The 16,170-nt window shown below is 35.3% G+C and overlaps 1 protein-coding gene across 1 annotated transcript in view; it reads left to right on the plus strand.

Annotated features, from left to right (window-relative positions):
• CFAP54 (cilia and flagella associated protein 54) overlaps window positions 1–16,170 on the plus strand; it is a 104,236-nt gene that overhangs the window by 42,294 nt on the left and 45,772 nt on the right. Inside the window, exons 27-39 of the mRNA XM_030238577.2 lie at window positions 982–1,104; window positions 3,096–3,236; window positions 3,671–3,767; window positions 6,532–6,621; window positions 7,262–7,388; window positions 8,118–8,211; window positions 9,161–9,300; window positions 10,850–11,068; window positions 11,464–11,600; window positions 13,284–13,432; window positions 14,104–14,331; window positions 14,542–14,765; window positions 14,865–15,000. Coding sequence (XP_030094437.2) covers window positions 982–1,104; window positions 3,096–3,236; window positions 3,671–3,767; window positions 6,532–6,621; window positions 7,262–7,388; window positions 8,118–8,211; window positions 9,161–9,300; window positions 10,850–11,068; window positions 11,464–11,600; window positions 13,284–13,432; window positions 14,104–14,331; window positions 14,542–14,765; window positions 14,865–15,000 — 1,905 coding nt within the window. The remainder of the gene's footprint in view (window positions 1–981; window positions 1,105–3,095; window positions 3,237–3,670; window positions 3,768–6,531; window positions 6,622–7,261; window positions 7,389–8,117; window positions 8,212–9,160; window positions 9,301–10,849; window positions 11,069–11,463; window positions 11,601–13,283; window positions 13,433–14,103; window positions 14,332–14,541; window positions 14,766–14,864; window positions 15,001–16,170) is intronic.

Below are 16,170 nucleotides of genomic sequence, written 5' to 3' on the forward strand. Positions count from 1 at the left end.
AGTGCAGGTGAAGCACAGAGCAGCAGCATCTGAATGTGGCAGACAGAGCAGGGTGCTGGTAAGAGGATCCAGGACAGTCCAGGGAATGTGAGGTTATTGGGCTGGCCCAGGGTCCATCCAGGAGAAAAAGTCAGGAGGTGTAAGAATTGAAGCCAGAGACTGGAGACAAGGCTACAGCACAGGTCCAAGGTCCATCCAGGAGAAAGAACTGAAGACCAGCACAGCAGTACCACAGCTCAAGCAGGGACTGAAGGCTTGTGCCTGAGCTTGATTGCCACTCCTGGGCTGCTGGGCACAGGGTATGAGGGGAGGTCTCAAGTGAGGATGCTCAGGGAAGGACTGCTGGGACACTTAGGGCCATGTTAAGTTTTGAGGAGTGATTAGGAAAAAAAAAATCACCTGTTTGAATACAGGGATAGCTTCTTGCTTAAGATGCTGTTGGCTGTGGTGTCCTAAAGGTACAGCTAGCAACTGGAGATGGCTCCTCTTTCAGATTTCTTAAGTAAAGTGAAAAATAATTTAGCCACATGTTCTTTTCATTTCTGGTGGACAAAATTGGGGAAAGAAGCATTTTATTTTTACAACATACTGGAAATATTTTTTTTTCATTTGATATTCTTACGTCTCAATATATTTATATTTTTAAACAATCCTCCAGTAGGATTATGTTATCTCACTGAATTAAACATTCTTGGATTCCATGTTTGTTAAATCAGTAAAAAAATCCATCATGTATCTGTATATTAATATCTGGGATTTTATGTGAACACGTAATTTATTCCAAAAGACTGGTTGAAATCTCGACACTGTTCAATTAAATGGAAATTTAATTATTGTAATTTGTACAGCTAATGTTTTATCCTATGCATTAGGTTTCAAATATTTTTAAAGTTCACCATGAAATACAAAGGGCTGTACAGGTGTACAGGCTTGTAAGTGTGCTCTAGACTCCAAATTTTGTTTTAACCCTTGTATTTATAGATCCTCATTAAATGCTTGGCCGTTCTCCAAGAAATTCCAAGTGCTACTTTGCAAAGGAGACAGGAAGGTTGTTATGACAGTATTCAGCATATGATAGCTTGTGCTTCATATCATACAGCAAAGGTATGGTGTGAATTTTGTGCTTACAGCTTAATTTGAGATACAGCTCTTGTCATTTAGAGGGGAAAAAAAGAGATTTAGTAAGCTGGCCTTGAGAACAATATCTTAGAGAACCAGCAATCTTAAATAGCAGAGGCATACAAACATTTATTAGTTGAATCAGTGCGTTTTTATTACAATGACATTATGACTTTTTAGTATTTATTCAGAAAATAGTCTAAAACTATTAGTCCATGTCATTAGATCTACATTTTATGTGTGTAATTTTACATTTAAGGTATTACTATTTTCAATAAGACAAACATGTAATATATGTTTAAAAGTTTATTTATTGCAAATAAGCCATATTTGTAGTTTTAATCAGATTAATATATCTGTTTTAGTTGTTAATTAGGTATAAGAGACTTTGTACTGTTTAATCTTGCATGCTGGCAAAAATAAAAACACCTTGTCTTTCAACCATAATATATATCTGTAGATGACATTTATGATTCAGATACTCAATCTATTTAGTGAGATAAGGAGAAACACAGTACTGGATTTTTTCCCCTCATGTATAGGGACATGCTGCAGTTAATTACTTACTATTATAAATGTGTGACACTGAAAAAGTCAGCTTTCCTCTAGCTTTGTGTGCACCTCAGCTAAGAGCTCATACTGAAACTGAGCTGTGGCTAAGGATTTGAGTAATTGCCCCATGCTGTCTTCATAGGAGCTGAATCTCAGTGCTAACCTCACAAGACCAAATCAGTACCAAATAACCCAAAAAATGCTCTGCAAGGCCAGCATGGCTGTGAGGCCAGGAGCCAAGGGCAGTGCCATGGCTGGCAGAGCAGCACCTGGTATTGAGGTTCAGCCAGGCATCCACATTATCAGGCAAATCTGTGGTGATGAGACAGGTCAGATTTGAAGCTGGGAAGTCAGTTCACAGGTGAGGATAAGGCCTGGTGAGGTGGCTGGGGTCAGACAGAGCCCAGCAGGCTGGTCCATCATGATGGGAACAGTCTGAGGTCAAGCTCAGAAGTTGGTCCATGAGCCAGGTGCCCACTCTAGTGGATCCATTGTCACACCCAGCCATGACTTGCACCAGGCTGGAGACCAACATTCCTGCCATATAGGAGCCAGCAGGGAATGTAGGCTTAGACTTGAGCTGAGAGGGAGCTCCTGGCCCCACAGGCATAGGCCCCAGGTGAATGCTATCAGGGCCAGTAAAGCCTATTAGAAGCCTTGAAACCTTGATTGATTGTTTGTTTGTTGTTGGGTACCTCAGCTAATTGACTCCCAGTTATATTGCTAATTTTTTTCCCTTAGAGATAGCATTTCAACAGGATAGCATACAGAATAGCAAAGAGAATGAGTGAATTGAAAATGCTTCTCATTAAAGCATGGTATATGTTTTTCTTTTGACTTACAGTCAGGTCATGTACTGTGTTTATGCTAAGGTAATCTATCCTTAGGATCACAAAGGCAAAGATCCTGATGTGAAGTTATCTTGCACATTATAGAAGCACTTGGGCCTTTTGAGCTCTATCTAAAGAAGATAAAGCCATTGAAAAACATTCACTACACTGTTAATTTATAAATTTTGCAATTTAAAAATGAATTTCACCAGTCTTTTCAATACAATTGGGATTTGAAAATGTGTGCTTGATACCAGAGAGGCAAATGAGGATCATTTAGTTACCCTTTCTGTTCTTTGATACCAGTACTGCCTGAGAACAGGGAGAGTGTCAATCACAGCAATAGATACTTCTGGGTAAGTCTTTCTATTCTCTGAGGGATAGGCTAAGCAGAATAGAACACATAGATAACATCTGCAATTCCAATTATTTTACACGTCTACAGTCCTGGGTTTTTTATGAATAGAAATTGGCATATTGATTAATTAATTTGTATTTAGAATATTTATGCATTTTGACAATTATAAGTTGACTGTAATGAAATATTACATATCATGTCAACAAAAAATGGAATAACTGATTATTCTTTTATAGGTACTACATTCATGGAAAGAATATGAACTTTCAGCAATTATCATTAACTATGGGAAAAAATTGTTGATCTCACCAGGAGTTTCACTTGGCCAGTCAGGAGATGTGAAAACTGAAGAAACACGCACTAGCAAAGCAGTAAAAGTAGTTGCTCTGGTTTTTAATTTTTTTTTTCTCTAAATTCTGTATTCTATTATTTTGAAGACTAGATTTATTATTTTTTTCCTTCTAGAATCATAGAATGGTTTGTGTTGGAAGGGAGCTCAAAGATCATCTAGCTCCAACCCCCAGCCTTGGGCAGGGACCCCCTATATTAGACCAGGTTTCTCAGTGCCCCATCCAGCCCAGTCTTGAACACCTCCTGAGACTGGGAGTCCCCTCACTTGACAAAATATGCTGTGCTAAAAAAGTCATGAACATAATTTCTATTTCATCAGAAAAGAAAAATAATGCAATATTGGTGAAATTATAAGATAGAAATTTAGCAGACTTGCGATCTAAGCTAAATTCCGCTATTGGCAAGCTGGTTTTAGTTAAGTTAAAGCTAAGCTTTCATAACAAAGTATTCAATATTTCAGAGACGTTCCTCAAGGGCATCCCATTTAGCTGCAATGGCAAAAGCAGCAGAAAATCTAAATTCTCTGGAATCAAATCTACTCAAACTGACAGAACCAGGTGGGTGTACTGTTGAAACACATCTTACCTTTGTCTATGGAGTTTTCTATGGTTTGTTTGAAAACACTACATTTACTGAAGAAGTACTTTTATTTCTTATATCTTCCGTGATGACTCAACCAAAGCAATAATGATCTTGGTAATGATCACCAAGATGATGATGTATATATTCATATTTTTTTAATTTCTACTGGAACACTCATTTCTTCTTTAAAAGGAATATTCAGTTGTGAACAGTTCTGCAAATATTTATGTTATTCCAATCTGTTTAAACTGGATTCTGTGTTATTTAGGCTTGCTTTATCTTCTTAAATCAGAAAATGCAGTGGCAAAGACCACTGTCCATTTATAGCTTGTCTTGATACCCCACTAATGCTAGTAGTAAGGACCACTTCAGGAAATTTTAGTGGAGAAAACTCCCCCTGAAGAAAGTTAACAGAAATTGTTCTTTGTGTGAGGGAATTGCATGCATGCTAGTATTTAACTACCTTTTAACTCTGGAATGAATAAATGTATTTTAAAATATCTTGGAGTCTGGATCAAGCACAACAATTTTCTGGCTAATAGTCCTGCCAAAGTTAGATGAATTAACAAGTAAGAATTGTAAAGAAAATTTGGTTAGAACTTAATCTCAGAGACACCACTGATTTGTACCCCTTGTACTCCTTGGAACCTGGATAGAACTGTAGAGTAGTATAGGTTGGAAGGTATTTATTCCAACCCCCTTCTCAAAACAGGTACAATAACATCAGCTTGCTCTGAGGCTTGTTCAGTCAAGTTTTGTATCTTTCTGAAGAAAGAGATTTCATAACCTTTATGAGCAACCTGTTCTGATAGTTAACCACTCTTATAGTTAGAGAGGTTTTCTTTATGTGTCTTTGGAATTTTCTGATTTCTGGCTTGTTTCAGTTGCCTGTTGTGCTGTCAGTGAGGACAGTCTGTCTCCACATTCTGTATTCCTCCTATTAGATAAGTGTAGATTCCTTGTAGCCTTTTCTTCCTAAGACTGAATAAACCCAGTTCCCTCAGCCTCTTCATGCTCTATAGCTCCTTGTCATCTTGGCTGTCCTTCTCTCAACTTGGCTATGTTGGTGTCTTGTACTGCTGTGCCCAAACCCAGGCTCATAAACTAGATGTGGTCTCACAAGTGCTGAGTAGAGGGGAATAGTCATGTCCCCTGACCTACTGGCCATGCTGTTTCTAGTATAGCCCAATATGCAGCTGGCCTTTGCTGCAAGACCACACCCCTCATGTTCTAGTTATCACCCCTCACCTCTGTACATGCATTTGTTCAGAAGAGGAAGCATTTTTATGAAAAATAGGATAAGGGGTGATGGAAAAACTCCATTAATCTGTGCAATAATCTTTCATTTTTGCTCACATTGATGCCTGCATTCCTGCAGAACAAGTCATATAAGGAAAGAATTCTGTAAGTTAATAGAAAATTATGTTGATTACTTAATAAAAAGTTAAATTAATGGATTGATCAATTAGAAAAAACCCTCATTTTCAGTAGCTGGCAAATAATTGATCACTGAAGTCTGCTCTGTTGTTGAAATAGCCTATTGGTCAATAGTTTCAGGTTACAAACTGAGAAGAAGCCTTTTGGTGTGGCCATGCAAAGCTTACAGCTGTCCTTACAAATGTGTGTTAATGATTTAGGACAATGTGCACACCTGTAGGGCATGCTGTTAAAAACATTTTGGAAAAAGCCTTGTCACAGGAAATCCTTATAATTGGATCAACACTTAGCATTCCATTAATGATAGTCTACAAGAAAAATGGAAAAGAGCTGAATCTGCTTCTTTCAAAGGAAGAGAAAACCAAAATATTTCACATGCAGTACAATTTAAATTCTGAAATTTCGAATCTTTTCCCATTAAAAAAGTGTTGGGACATATTTTTCTTTGTGAAAATTCTTATTTGGAGCAACATATTTTTGAATTTGTCAAATGGGAGAGAGTACTAAGAAAGGGCTCCAAAAAGAAAACTTTTAGGAAGTCTGCTTTTCCTACTGGCTGTCCTACTTAGTTGGACATTAGTTATATTCAACAGACCTAAACTGACTGCTCTCATTGGAGGTTGTAGCTATTGATCCACAATTAGAACTGGTTCCAGAGCACATTTTTAATCTTGCTTTTTTCAGGGATTTGCTGCATTGATGTTTTTCAACCACAGGGCTTGTCTAAGCATAGAATTTGTGGATTATATTTCTTTATTAAGGAAAAATAACAAGCAGTATGTGTAACATTGTTTTAGGGCTTGTCAGCTGGTAATGTTTAATCAGCTGTTGTATTTAACTGCCAGAAGCTTGAATCCAAGTTATTGTCCTATATATTCTGTATACTGTTCATATCTGTGTATTCTATATAAAGTATATTATTTACAGAATATAACTGAATTTCTATACATCTGTTTTTGTAAATATTTAGCTTAAGAAAAAAGAATTCTCTATCTACTTAAGTTATCCATATGCAGAATGTGAATGTAAGCATTAGTCAATAGCAGTATCATGGGATCAGTTCTTGCTGTATAGCCTTAAATACATTTTTGACGTGTGCTTTCTGCACATTCTTCTCCACATATGATTTTCATGGGTCTTTGCTAGATCTCAGATGAACTCCAGATATCCTCTCTCATGACAGTGAGAGATTTAAAAGCAAACTCTGTGCTAGAGAAGGGGTTTTTTTGTCAGTTATAAGTGGAGTTTCAATTGTATATTCTCACTGCTTTTCATAATGGGTTTCATTTTTTATTGATGCAGGTCCTGGAACTCGGCTTACAGGAAAGGAATCTCCTTTGTTACTCTACCCTGTAATTTCATGTTGGACATCAGAGCTTGCTTATCGAGAAGGTAGGGTGGTTGGTGTTTATATTAATTGTAAGGGCTCCTTTACTTCAGAAAGTTGCCAGTAAAGCAATCTCATTCATGCTTGGACTAAGCTCTTGAGAATATTACCTTCATTTGGTTTGCAAATGTTCAAAATCAAGTGAAACATAGCTTATAGAAAGTTCTCAGTATAAACATATTGAGAAGTGAATGCAACAAATTATTTGGGGTGTTCATGCTAATTATATAAAATATTAATATTTTAAATTGAATCATGTATGTTTTCTAATAACCTTAGAAACAAGTAAATTTAAAAAATGTATGAAGTTTTCAAAGATTATCTTTGTATGGGATGTTCTTTTAAAATTGAAGTACCCCATTTCCACATTAAATTATTTCACTGGAAGAGGAATTCACAGAAATCTGTCTCTATAATGTCTGTAATTCTAGGAGTGTATTAAATAAAATGAGCTTATGATGATTCTGGATGCCCAATCACAAGAAGCACTTAGCAACTGCCATTGTGTATCCCTGATTTTAGTGTCACTATGTGTACACAACATGACATGAACAAGTGCTTTGAGGCATACATAGCTGTAATTCTAGCTGACTTTAGAATTATGTTATGGCATAAACACCTGTGTTATTTGTTACTTTATTGCAGTGCTTAAATTCAAAGCCCACACACGTTTCCTTGAGTTCTTCATTCAACTTTTGCACAAAGTCCTGAATGAAGAGAAGTTTCAGTGTGTTCTGGACTGGGCAGAGAGTGTGGAAAATACCTTGAAAAGGTAGATCTCTGTTACAGTAGTAGTGATAAACTACTTCTTGGACTCATGAGAGTCACAGTTACAAAAGAAACTCTTGGGTTTTACCCATTAGAAGACCCATCAGGAGGAATTTCCGTGACTCCTAGTCTGCAGAAGTTCCATGAACATGGATTACACAGCTATTATTATGGGGTGGTGGCATAGCTTGGGAAGGTATGATGGGTTAAATCAAAAGCAAACTGATCAGGGCCTACTATAGTGTCAAAAAAATTCTGTGGGGAAAAGATAAATGGAGCCAAATTGTAGACACTTACCTGAGAAGATCCCGTTTTTAAAAAGGCACATCAGTATTTCTAAAATATGAAAGGCAAATAATCAGTGAAAATGAGATATATATTTCAGGGAACAGGAATTGTGGTTACAAGAGACCAAAACAATAGGATGTGAAGAAATTATTTTCAAAATTCTGTAGTATAATTTGGGTAATGAAGAAAACTATTTTATTTTACTAGGCATTAGGAAGGTGATAGGTGTTGCTCACAAATTCAGATTTCTATAATAAATGTTGAAAATTAACACTTCCTATTTTCTTAAGAGAATGAAGAAAAGAAAGTCTTTTGAATTTAAAACTGCAAATGAAATAGCAATTGCATGATGTGCTCTATATGTTCCCAAAGATAATGTTTTACTATGGAAGGAGTTTAACATGATGATTGTTACGATGATGATTTAAAAAATATTTCTCATCAGGAGGAATGAGAACTTCCTCGGTACTGATGGAATTTTAACACTAGCAAGATCTCTTACTCTGGGAGAAAGCCCAAGTGCTGCAGGAGTTCAGAAAGTGAGTTTATTTTTAAGGAATTGTGTGTTTTTACTGGGTAGCAATACCATAAGAACAAAATAATTTTTCAAAACTTGTCCCATAAAAATCACATCTAGAGACATCCACAGTTCCTAAAATTTGCGATACAAACTCTAGTCCTCAGCTGACCTCTGCACTTCTAAAACCAGAAAAAAAGTTGGCATGGGAGTCATCTGACAGACCAACAATTGCGAGAATTTGAGATGAGTCAGAATAAGGCATTCTGAAATCAGAGGAAACTTGCCTTTCCCTACTCCCTTTAAAAGAACATGGTGGTAATAGGAAATGTCTTGGATACCATCACATTCAGAAAAGGAGATCAGCTCAGGCTTTTTGTACAATACCTACTTAGACTTCTTTGTGAGTAATTGTTCATGGTTAACTCCTTGTGCAGATGTTCTAATTGCACAGTAAAGGCTTTTTGTTCAGAATTAATTTAAAATAAATTTTTACTTTTACTGGAAGATACAAATAATCTTAATGGATTTGTATTATTTTTAAGGAAGAGTTTTCTCCCTCATAATTCTCTAGTAATGTTGAAATACTGCTAGCATCTGAGATAGACTAGGAAAAGGGTTTTTCTGTCTCCATTTTTGCATTGCAAAGTTTTACTGTTTATAATATTAGGAAAAGAAACTATCATTATTTCTCTGGTGAAAACACTGGTATATGAAAGAAAATGTTTAGGGACCTGGATGGCTTCTTTGTGTTGGGCATTTGACATGTACTTTCCAGAAAAATGGTGTGTTTTCTGGAATTTTTAAGTATTTCTTTTGCAGTCTTATTTTGACAACCATTTCCAGAATTATTTTTAATGTTCTGTTCCTATGTAGGCCAATCTGCTGTATATCTTAAGTAATTGACAATGTAGGTATAAATAATTATTTAAAGTATATTTAAGATTTTGATGCAAGATTTTTTTTTAAAGGGAAAGAATACCCCACTTTCAGGGAAACCAAAGGCATCATCTTCAAAGAAACAAATAAAAGAAGCTGTGCCTAAGAAAGGACCTCTCAGAGACTATTTGATGAAAAATCCAGATGTAATGAAATCTTCAGAAACACAGAAGTAAATGAACACAGTTTTCGGGCTCATATACACAAAAAATATTTGTACTGAAATTTAGATCACAATTAAGTGTGTATTTTAGGTTTTGTATTATATCAAAGAGATTAATTTCTGCACAGTCCTCTAATTTTTTGATGTAGTTTAGTATAAAATTGGTTTCCACTCAAGGAAACAAAATCTGTTGCATTTCTGTTTAATAGCTGTTAATGATTTCAAGTCTCTGTATTAATAATCAAAGATTGTATTTCACTTGTGTTAGCTTGAGCATGATGTTTCATCAAGGAAAAGCTCTGATAATCTGTGTATTATAGGGCTTTTCAAACTCTGTTGGGGAGTTTCTGTTACTAAATCTAATAAAAATATTTATTATTAATTATTAATAGTAGAAGTAGTTTCAGAATGATTTTTTTGGTCCTTGTGCTAGTCTTTTTGGACTATCTGTTCTGTAGCTTCCACAAAACTGGTTTTTGATTAAAAAAAAATTCACCTCTTCTTTTGGCAGGTATTTTTTTGTATTTGGTTAACTTGCCAATAACATTGCCCTCTGACCTAAAAGAATGTGTAGTATTCATAACTTGGTCCTTTGGTCACTTATGGTAATTAGCAGATAGGAAACTATAAATATTTGCATATAAGCAGTCATGTAACTGATTCTGGAAGTGTTTTAAATAATCTGAAAAAGTTTCCATATAATCTAAATATTCACCTAAACCATCCAAAATGTTATTATTCCTCCTTGACGGAAGAAACCTCACCTTACTTAAAATGATTTTCATGGCTTTCAGTAGAAGAGGGGATGTTAAACCTATCTTGGGTTTTTATCAGCTACTCTTTTGTGTCTTACATAATAGTAATGCTGTATAATATAATCAAAATATTATGTGGTATACTATTCTGCCCACATCTTAAAGGTGAAAAATAGGCAGAAAAATAATTTAGAATAATAAAAGAATCAGTTCAAAGTTAATTAAAAAAAAAAAAAAAGAGATCTGGTTTAAATATAGCCTTGTATGTTTGTGAAGTAATACAGATCTTTTTAATCTCTCAGGGAAACCTTAAAAAACTTTGGCTGGAAATTAAAGGCAGGCATCCAGATTTGAAATACTGTGTTCTCTTCATACTGGATGTGCTTAACTACCAAAGAAAAGCAATTAAAAAAAACCAAAAATCCAGATTTATAGTAAAATAGAAGACTCTCCTGAATTGGCTTTGAAGCACATTGTATTTGCTACCATAATCTGTACAATGCAGGGAAAAATAACTTCAAAATTATCTAAACTCTTTGAAGTACTAAGAAAATTATCTTATAGAAGCTGGTAAAATATAAAATAGGATTTATTGTGTGTTAAGTGCACTTAAAGAGGGAAAGCACAGTTGCTTTTCTTGGCTAAAATAAAAGTCTTTTATTTAGAAATAAGTCGTATGCTTATGTGCTTATGCATCTAAATCTGGAGATATGCAATGGAGTGTATCTTTGCCAGGACTTTTTTTTCTAGAGCTTCAAGAAAACAGAGTTTCATTTTTTGCTCCTTCATATGTTTTGGTTTAGCAAAGCCAAGGATAAGTTGAAGACATTAGCTCATCAAACCTTAGTGATGCTGCTGAGTAAATACGTAACCCGAATTCGCTTTTGTCAAATGTGTCTTGAAGAGATGCCCTGGAGGTCTCAGATGAATATCTATCTGGCAGTTGCACACTACCACCTATTTAAAAAGAACCTGGAAGAGCAATATAACATTGGAATTAGTGGTTCACAGCATCTGGACAGGTAAATCTTATTGTACCATAAGTGATTGCTATTAATAGAGATTATTGTGTTATTGCTGTTACTGCAGACAGATCTGAATTACAATATATTACATATGAACAGTTCAGCTTTCAAATGCAAATTACTTGTTACTATGTAAAAAATTTTGTTTCCCATCTTGTGGACATCAGGCAGAGTTTTGGTTGCTAACTTCATTGGTGAGATGAAAGCTTTAAAATATACTATATTTTTTGGTTCCTTATAACATTTGGCTATCATTCATTATTTTTACTCCTGAAGCTGCTAGAAATGAATCACTTCTGAGAAACTGAATATTGTGTATGTACATAAAAATTTTTTTGATATTGTATGTGGGGTTTATTTTGGTGTTTTCTTCTCTCTCTCCCATTCTGCAGTTACAATATTTTGGATCCTGAGATATTCTCATTAAACAATTCTGGCACTGTACTGGCAAGAGAAGTTGCAGATGATAACATAGGAAAACCAACTCCTTCTCTCCTTGAAAAGTCAGAAGAGACTGAAACCCAAACCTGTAAGAATTTTTATTGGTGCACGACTGAAATCAGTTTCAACTTTTTGTTTCTCTTGATTTCTGTCTGTCTTGACCTCCATCATTAGTTGTCCACATCACCTTTGGAAAAACAGTTATCTCAAGTTAATAGAAGACATTTCTAGGTTTCAATTGTCCTCCATATTTTTTTGGCATACTAGTATAACAGAAGTCATAGTAAGTGATGTGGCATATCTAATAATTCTGAGCATTGTTTAATCTATTAATAGGTATTTTGGGTTTTATCAATTAGTTATTCTTTATCCTATAATTTATTAGTAAGTTTGTAAGTTTAAAAAAGAATAATTATACTAGCTTTAGGTTTGCTGATACCACACTACCTACACATACTAAATTGATAATTTCTTTCAGTTTCTGAGGTTTGTAGCTGATTGGTAGTTTCCTTTACATTTCCTAGCAGGTCAAAATTTTCCTTGGTCATTCTGTAAGTAGTTTTTAAAGTTATAGACTTAAGCTTATTATTATCTTTCAAATTTTAAGTAGAATTTAATTTTCCTTCTCTACTGCTTTCTCCCCAGTGTTTCCCTGTGTCAGATGCTACCTCAGGAACAATTTATTTTCTACTACTTTAATTTCTTTGTCTTTCACATTTAACATTTATTATTATTCTAGCTATTTTTAGTCTATGAGGTTTCAATAGGAATCAAAAGGCTCTTCTCTGTGGGTAATTGTGAAATGCAGGGCTTTGATTTCCTCAGATGTCAGTGGTAGTGTACAAGTCAGCACAAAGTCTGCACAGGCTCCAGAAGTTCAGCAAGTAACCGCAGGCCTGTCTTTTCAATAGCTCTTCAGGGACACATTCTTCCCACGGCAGTAAAGATCAAAATTCTCCTGTCTTTCCATGTAGGACTTCCTTAGGTAAAATCAGCTGTCCTCTTTGTCTTCTCCAAGTAGGTGTGACAAAAACTAGCACTTGAATTTCTCTATCTCACTGGTTCTCTTTGCAATAGCCTACTTTTACAGAAACACCTGTGCCTTGATGCTTGCCAGTCATTGAGACACGCTGAAATTGGCTGAAACCTGATAAAAGTCCTCCTTACTATCTCCTAGCATTTGCAACAGTTATGATTAAAAGTATTATGTAAAATGTGGTTTTTGCCATAGAGTTCAAGTATTATAAAGGAAGCATCTTCTGGCTGAAACCTATAGTTCAGATGTTACTATATTCCACTACCATGAACCTTTGCCTTTCCCCTTGGGGGATATTTGATAGTGAATTAAATAATGAAGGAATTCTACACATACCACAGAATTTATCAGAAATCCTCCTTTCTTCCTAACATCTCCTTTAAGAGGTTTCTGTTTAAGAAAGATTCTTGCAAGCTTGCCAAGAGATTTCATGTTGTGGTGATTTCTTCCTAGAACTTAAATGAGGATTGTGTTTTGACTTTGAGGCCGAAAACTATTTGGTACTCATTAGTGTTTTGCTCAAACTCGTTTTCATCCCAATTCCTAAGTAAAAAGCATCTTATATTTTAAATATCATAACCTTACAAACATGATAACTTTAGCATTGGCATTTCCTAACACGTAAGTGTTTAGCCACCACAGTAAAATCCTAGCTGACTGGTTTTTTCTTTTTTTTTTTTTTTTTTTTTTTGAGAACTTCAGCTCAATTTTAACAAGGGAGCTTTTTGTTTTCAGCTACAGGTAAATCTCCTAAAACCAAAACTAAGCCGAGTCGAACTTCTCGAAGTCGAACAGCAAAGACCGAAAAACAGGACCAGGTTCCATCAAATGCCCTTTTACTGAAGCATTTTACAAGCATCTTCTTGCATTTGAAAAGAGCAGTGGTAAGATGTGGTTGGTTTCTTATTAAACTATATATTCCTAAGTATTACTAATTAATGCATTAAGCATGTCTTGCAGGACTTCCTACTTTTTCCATGAAAGACCTCAGAAAATGAAAAAAAAATTCACTGTTTAAAAGTAATGTTTTCTCATCTTTTGAAAAATATCCAAGTACAATATATGAAATGTAAGCCATATCACCTATGATAATATCATAATGGATATTTCTATCAAACATTCAATAATTAATGTAATTGTTTTATTTTTCATTCGACCTTTGTAACTTTTCTTCTCATGTTTGTTAAATTTTTCTGAAAATACTTGCAGATTTAACTTTCTCTTTATAGGTTTTAGTGAATCTCACACTAGAAACAGGAGAACCAGTGGTTGAAGGGAAATGCAGACTAACTACTCTTCCCATAAAACCTTCTAAACCCAAGTAAAAGCACACATATAGGTGGTGTGAATTAATTTTTATTTCTATTTGCACACCAAAATCTACAATTAAACTCACTTATAAATTAGTCCTTCCATGAAAAGGTAAAAATGAAGGTTCTGTAATGCCTAGACTGTCATTCTAAAGACTAACTATGGCCAAGTTTTGCAATAAAAGAATGAAGCTTTCAATTTCTGCCTTTCCAAGGTGTAGTTATATTTTGAATGGTATACACAGGTTCTTGCTCACCGTGGTGGCCACTGGACATTGCTTCAAAATGCTTGTCGAGATCTGTGGAGCTATACTCAAGAATTTCAATTGATTGCTAACCAGTCACAATCCCATACTGATGCATTTCCCATCACCTGGGATTTTCTTTGCCACACCATCTGGTTGCCATTTTATTTTGCATCAGACGTGATCATTGATATGATAATTGACCTACAAGCAAGCAGTTCTCTTAAGGTAAAAATTATTTTATTAAGACAATTCTTGATTATCACATTTTCACTAGAGATAGTTTACTCTTTCTTGCACTATAGTCTGGTATCTTCAGGTATCTTATTCCTTGTAACAAGTTTTTTAGATGATTATAGTACATTCTGATCTCTGTAATTGCTTTGTCCTGAAAGCACATTTGAAAATAACAGGTATAATAATATTTCTTCACTGTAGATTGTGGATCCCGAAGGAGAGTTTTGCATTCCCAGTTGTTTAGGAGGTATTGTGGATGAGAATGGTGGTTCTCCTCTTCATCCCCAGCCTCCCATGGATGATGTGAATGTGGTTGACCTGAGATGGATATGTAATCTGGTTCTTAAAACAATAGAATTGTTATATCACATGAAGAAGTGGGAAGCACTGGTGCACATAGCTGTACAATTTAACATATTTACACAGTAAGTTATACCAGCTCTAATAAAAACTAAAAAAGTTAATATTATATAGTTTAATGTACCATTACATTGCTTAATTACTACACTGTTTTTTTTTTCCAGTGAGAGGTTCACAGAACAAGTGAGTCCACTCCTGGTGTACGCTCAGAGGCAGCTGCTGGAGAAGATAGAGCAGTTCAGTGGCTCAGACAGCCATGAATCACATTTCACAAAATATCTGTCTGATGATGCACAAAAGGTGAAAAACAGATTTCTTTTTGTGGCACTGACTCTTAATGTGAGCTAAATGTGGAGAAGCACTTTCACTGATTAGCTTAATATGCTTTCTTAGATGTTCCCAAATAGTCAATTATAACAAATTAATGAACATAACTGATTGAAGTGCATGAAAAGGCTTGTATGACATGATTCCAAGAGCAGCAGGTGACCCAGAGGAAATTTCTTCCATGCACAACATACTCATTCCATATTGTAAGCCTAAATCTAATTTCATGTTATTTCTTGATGCCACTCTTTTAACCTTAAAGTATTTATTTGGATATTGCTTTGCTTCTGCTTCGGAACACTGCTCCAAAAGTTAATAAAATTGAGTTAAACCGAACACAGACAATGCAGATTAAAAACCTTTAAAAAACTTGATTACCACCAAAAAAATCTCTAAGCAGCTCAGCAAGTTCCTCTCATTAAAAGCCATGGCTCTATGTATTTGCTTAACAGTGCCACTTGGAAATTTTTCATTGAATTAGCTATTAGAAATTAGAATTTTCCATTTTTTTGCAATGTAAGGTTTATTTCTAAGAAGTTTTGCTGAAGTCACTCTCTCTGTGGATATTTTTAGGATGTTTCTATCACTAAAGTAAAGAGAGGATTTGAAGGAGAGGAGGGGGAAGTGGGATTTGGAGTACCAAAGAGTACCAAAGAGGTTTGTTCTGAACATGAACATGGGTTTCAGGGTTCACTGTCTTGCCACAGCACAGTGGTGCCCAGGGCATGCAGGGACTCTGAAGGTGCCCATGGCTCTCAAGGGCAGCTGGGGAGCTCTGTGTTCTCTGTTTCCTGCTGACTCTCTCTGGCCCAGCCATTCAAACATGGTCCTTTGTCTGTAGAAGGGCACCATAACAAACCCCTTCATAGTGCTGGTAACTGAGCTGTGGAAAAGTAATCATAGTTTTGAAAGACAGCTTACAGATGAAAGACTAGTGTTAGCTAATAGTAATAAAGATTTCAGGTAAGAAATTTGTAGTTTATGGTTACATTTCTTAAATAAATGGCATTCATAGAATTCTAGAACTAGTTCTATTGGTTTTTCTGCTTCTGAAGTGGTGTAACTAAATTAGCAAAATGAAAAGTCTTTTGTGGATTAGTCCTTTATAGAAGTCTGGAAGTTTGCTTCTCTGCCAGAGTTAGG

Source organism: Serinus canaria, chromosome 1A, assembly GCF_022539315.1.
Source record: "Serinus canaria isolate serCan28SL12 chromosome 1A, serCan2020, whole genome shotgun sequence".
NCBI lineage: Eukaryota > Metazoa > Chordata > Aves > Passeriformes > Fringillidae > Serinus > Serinus canaria.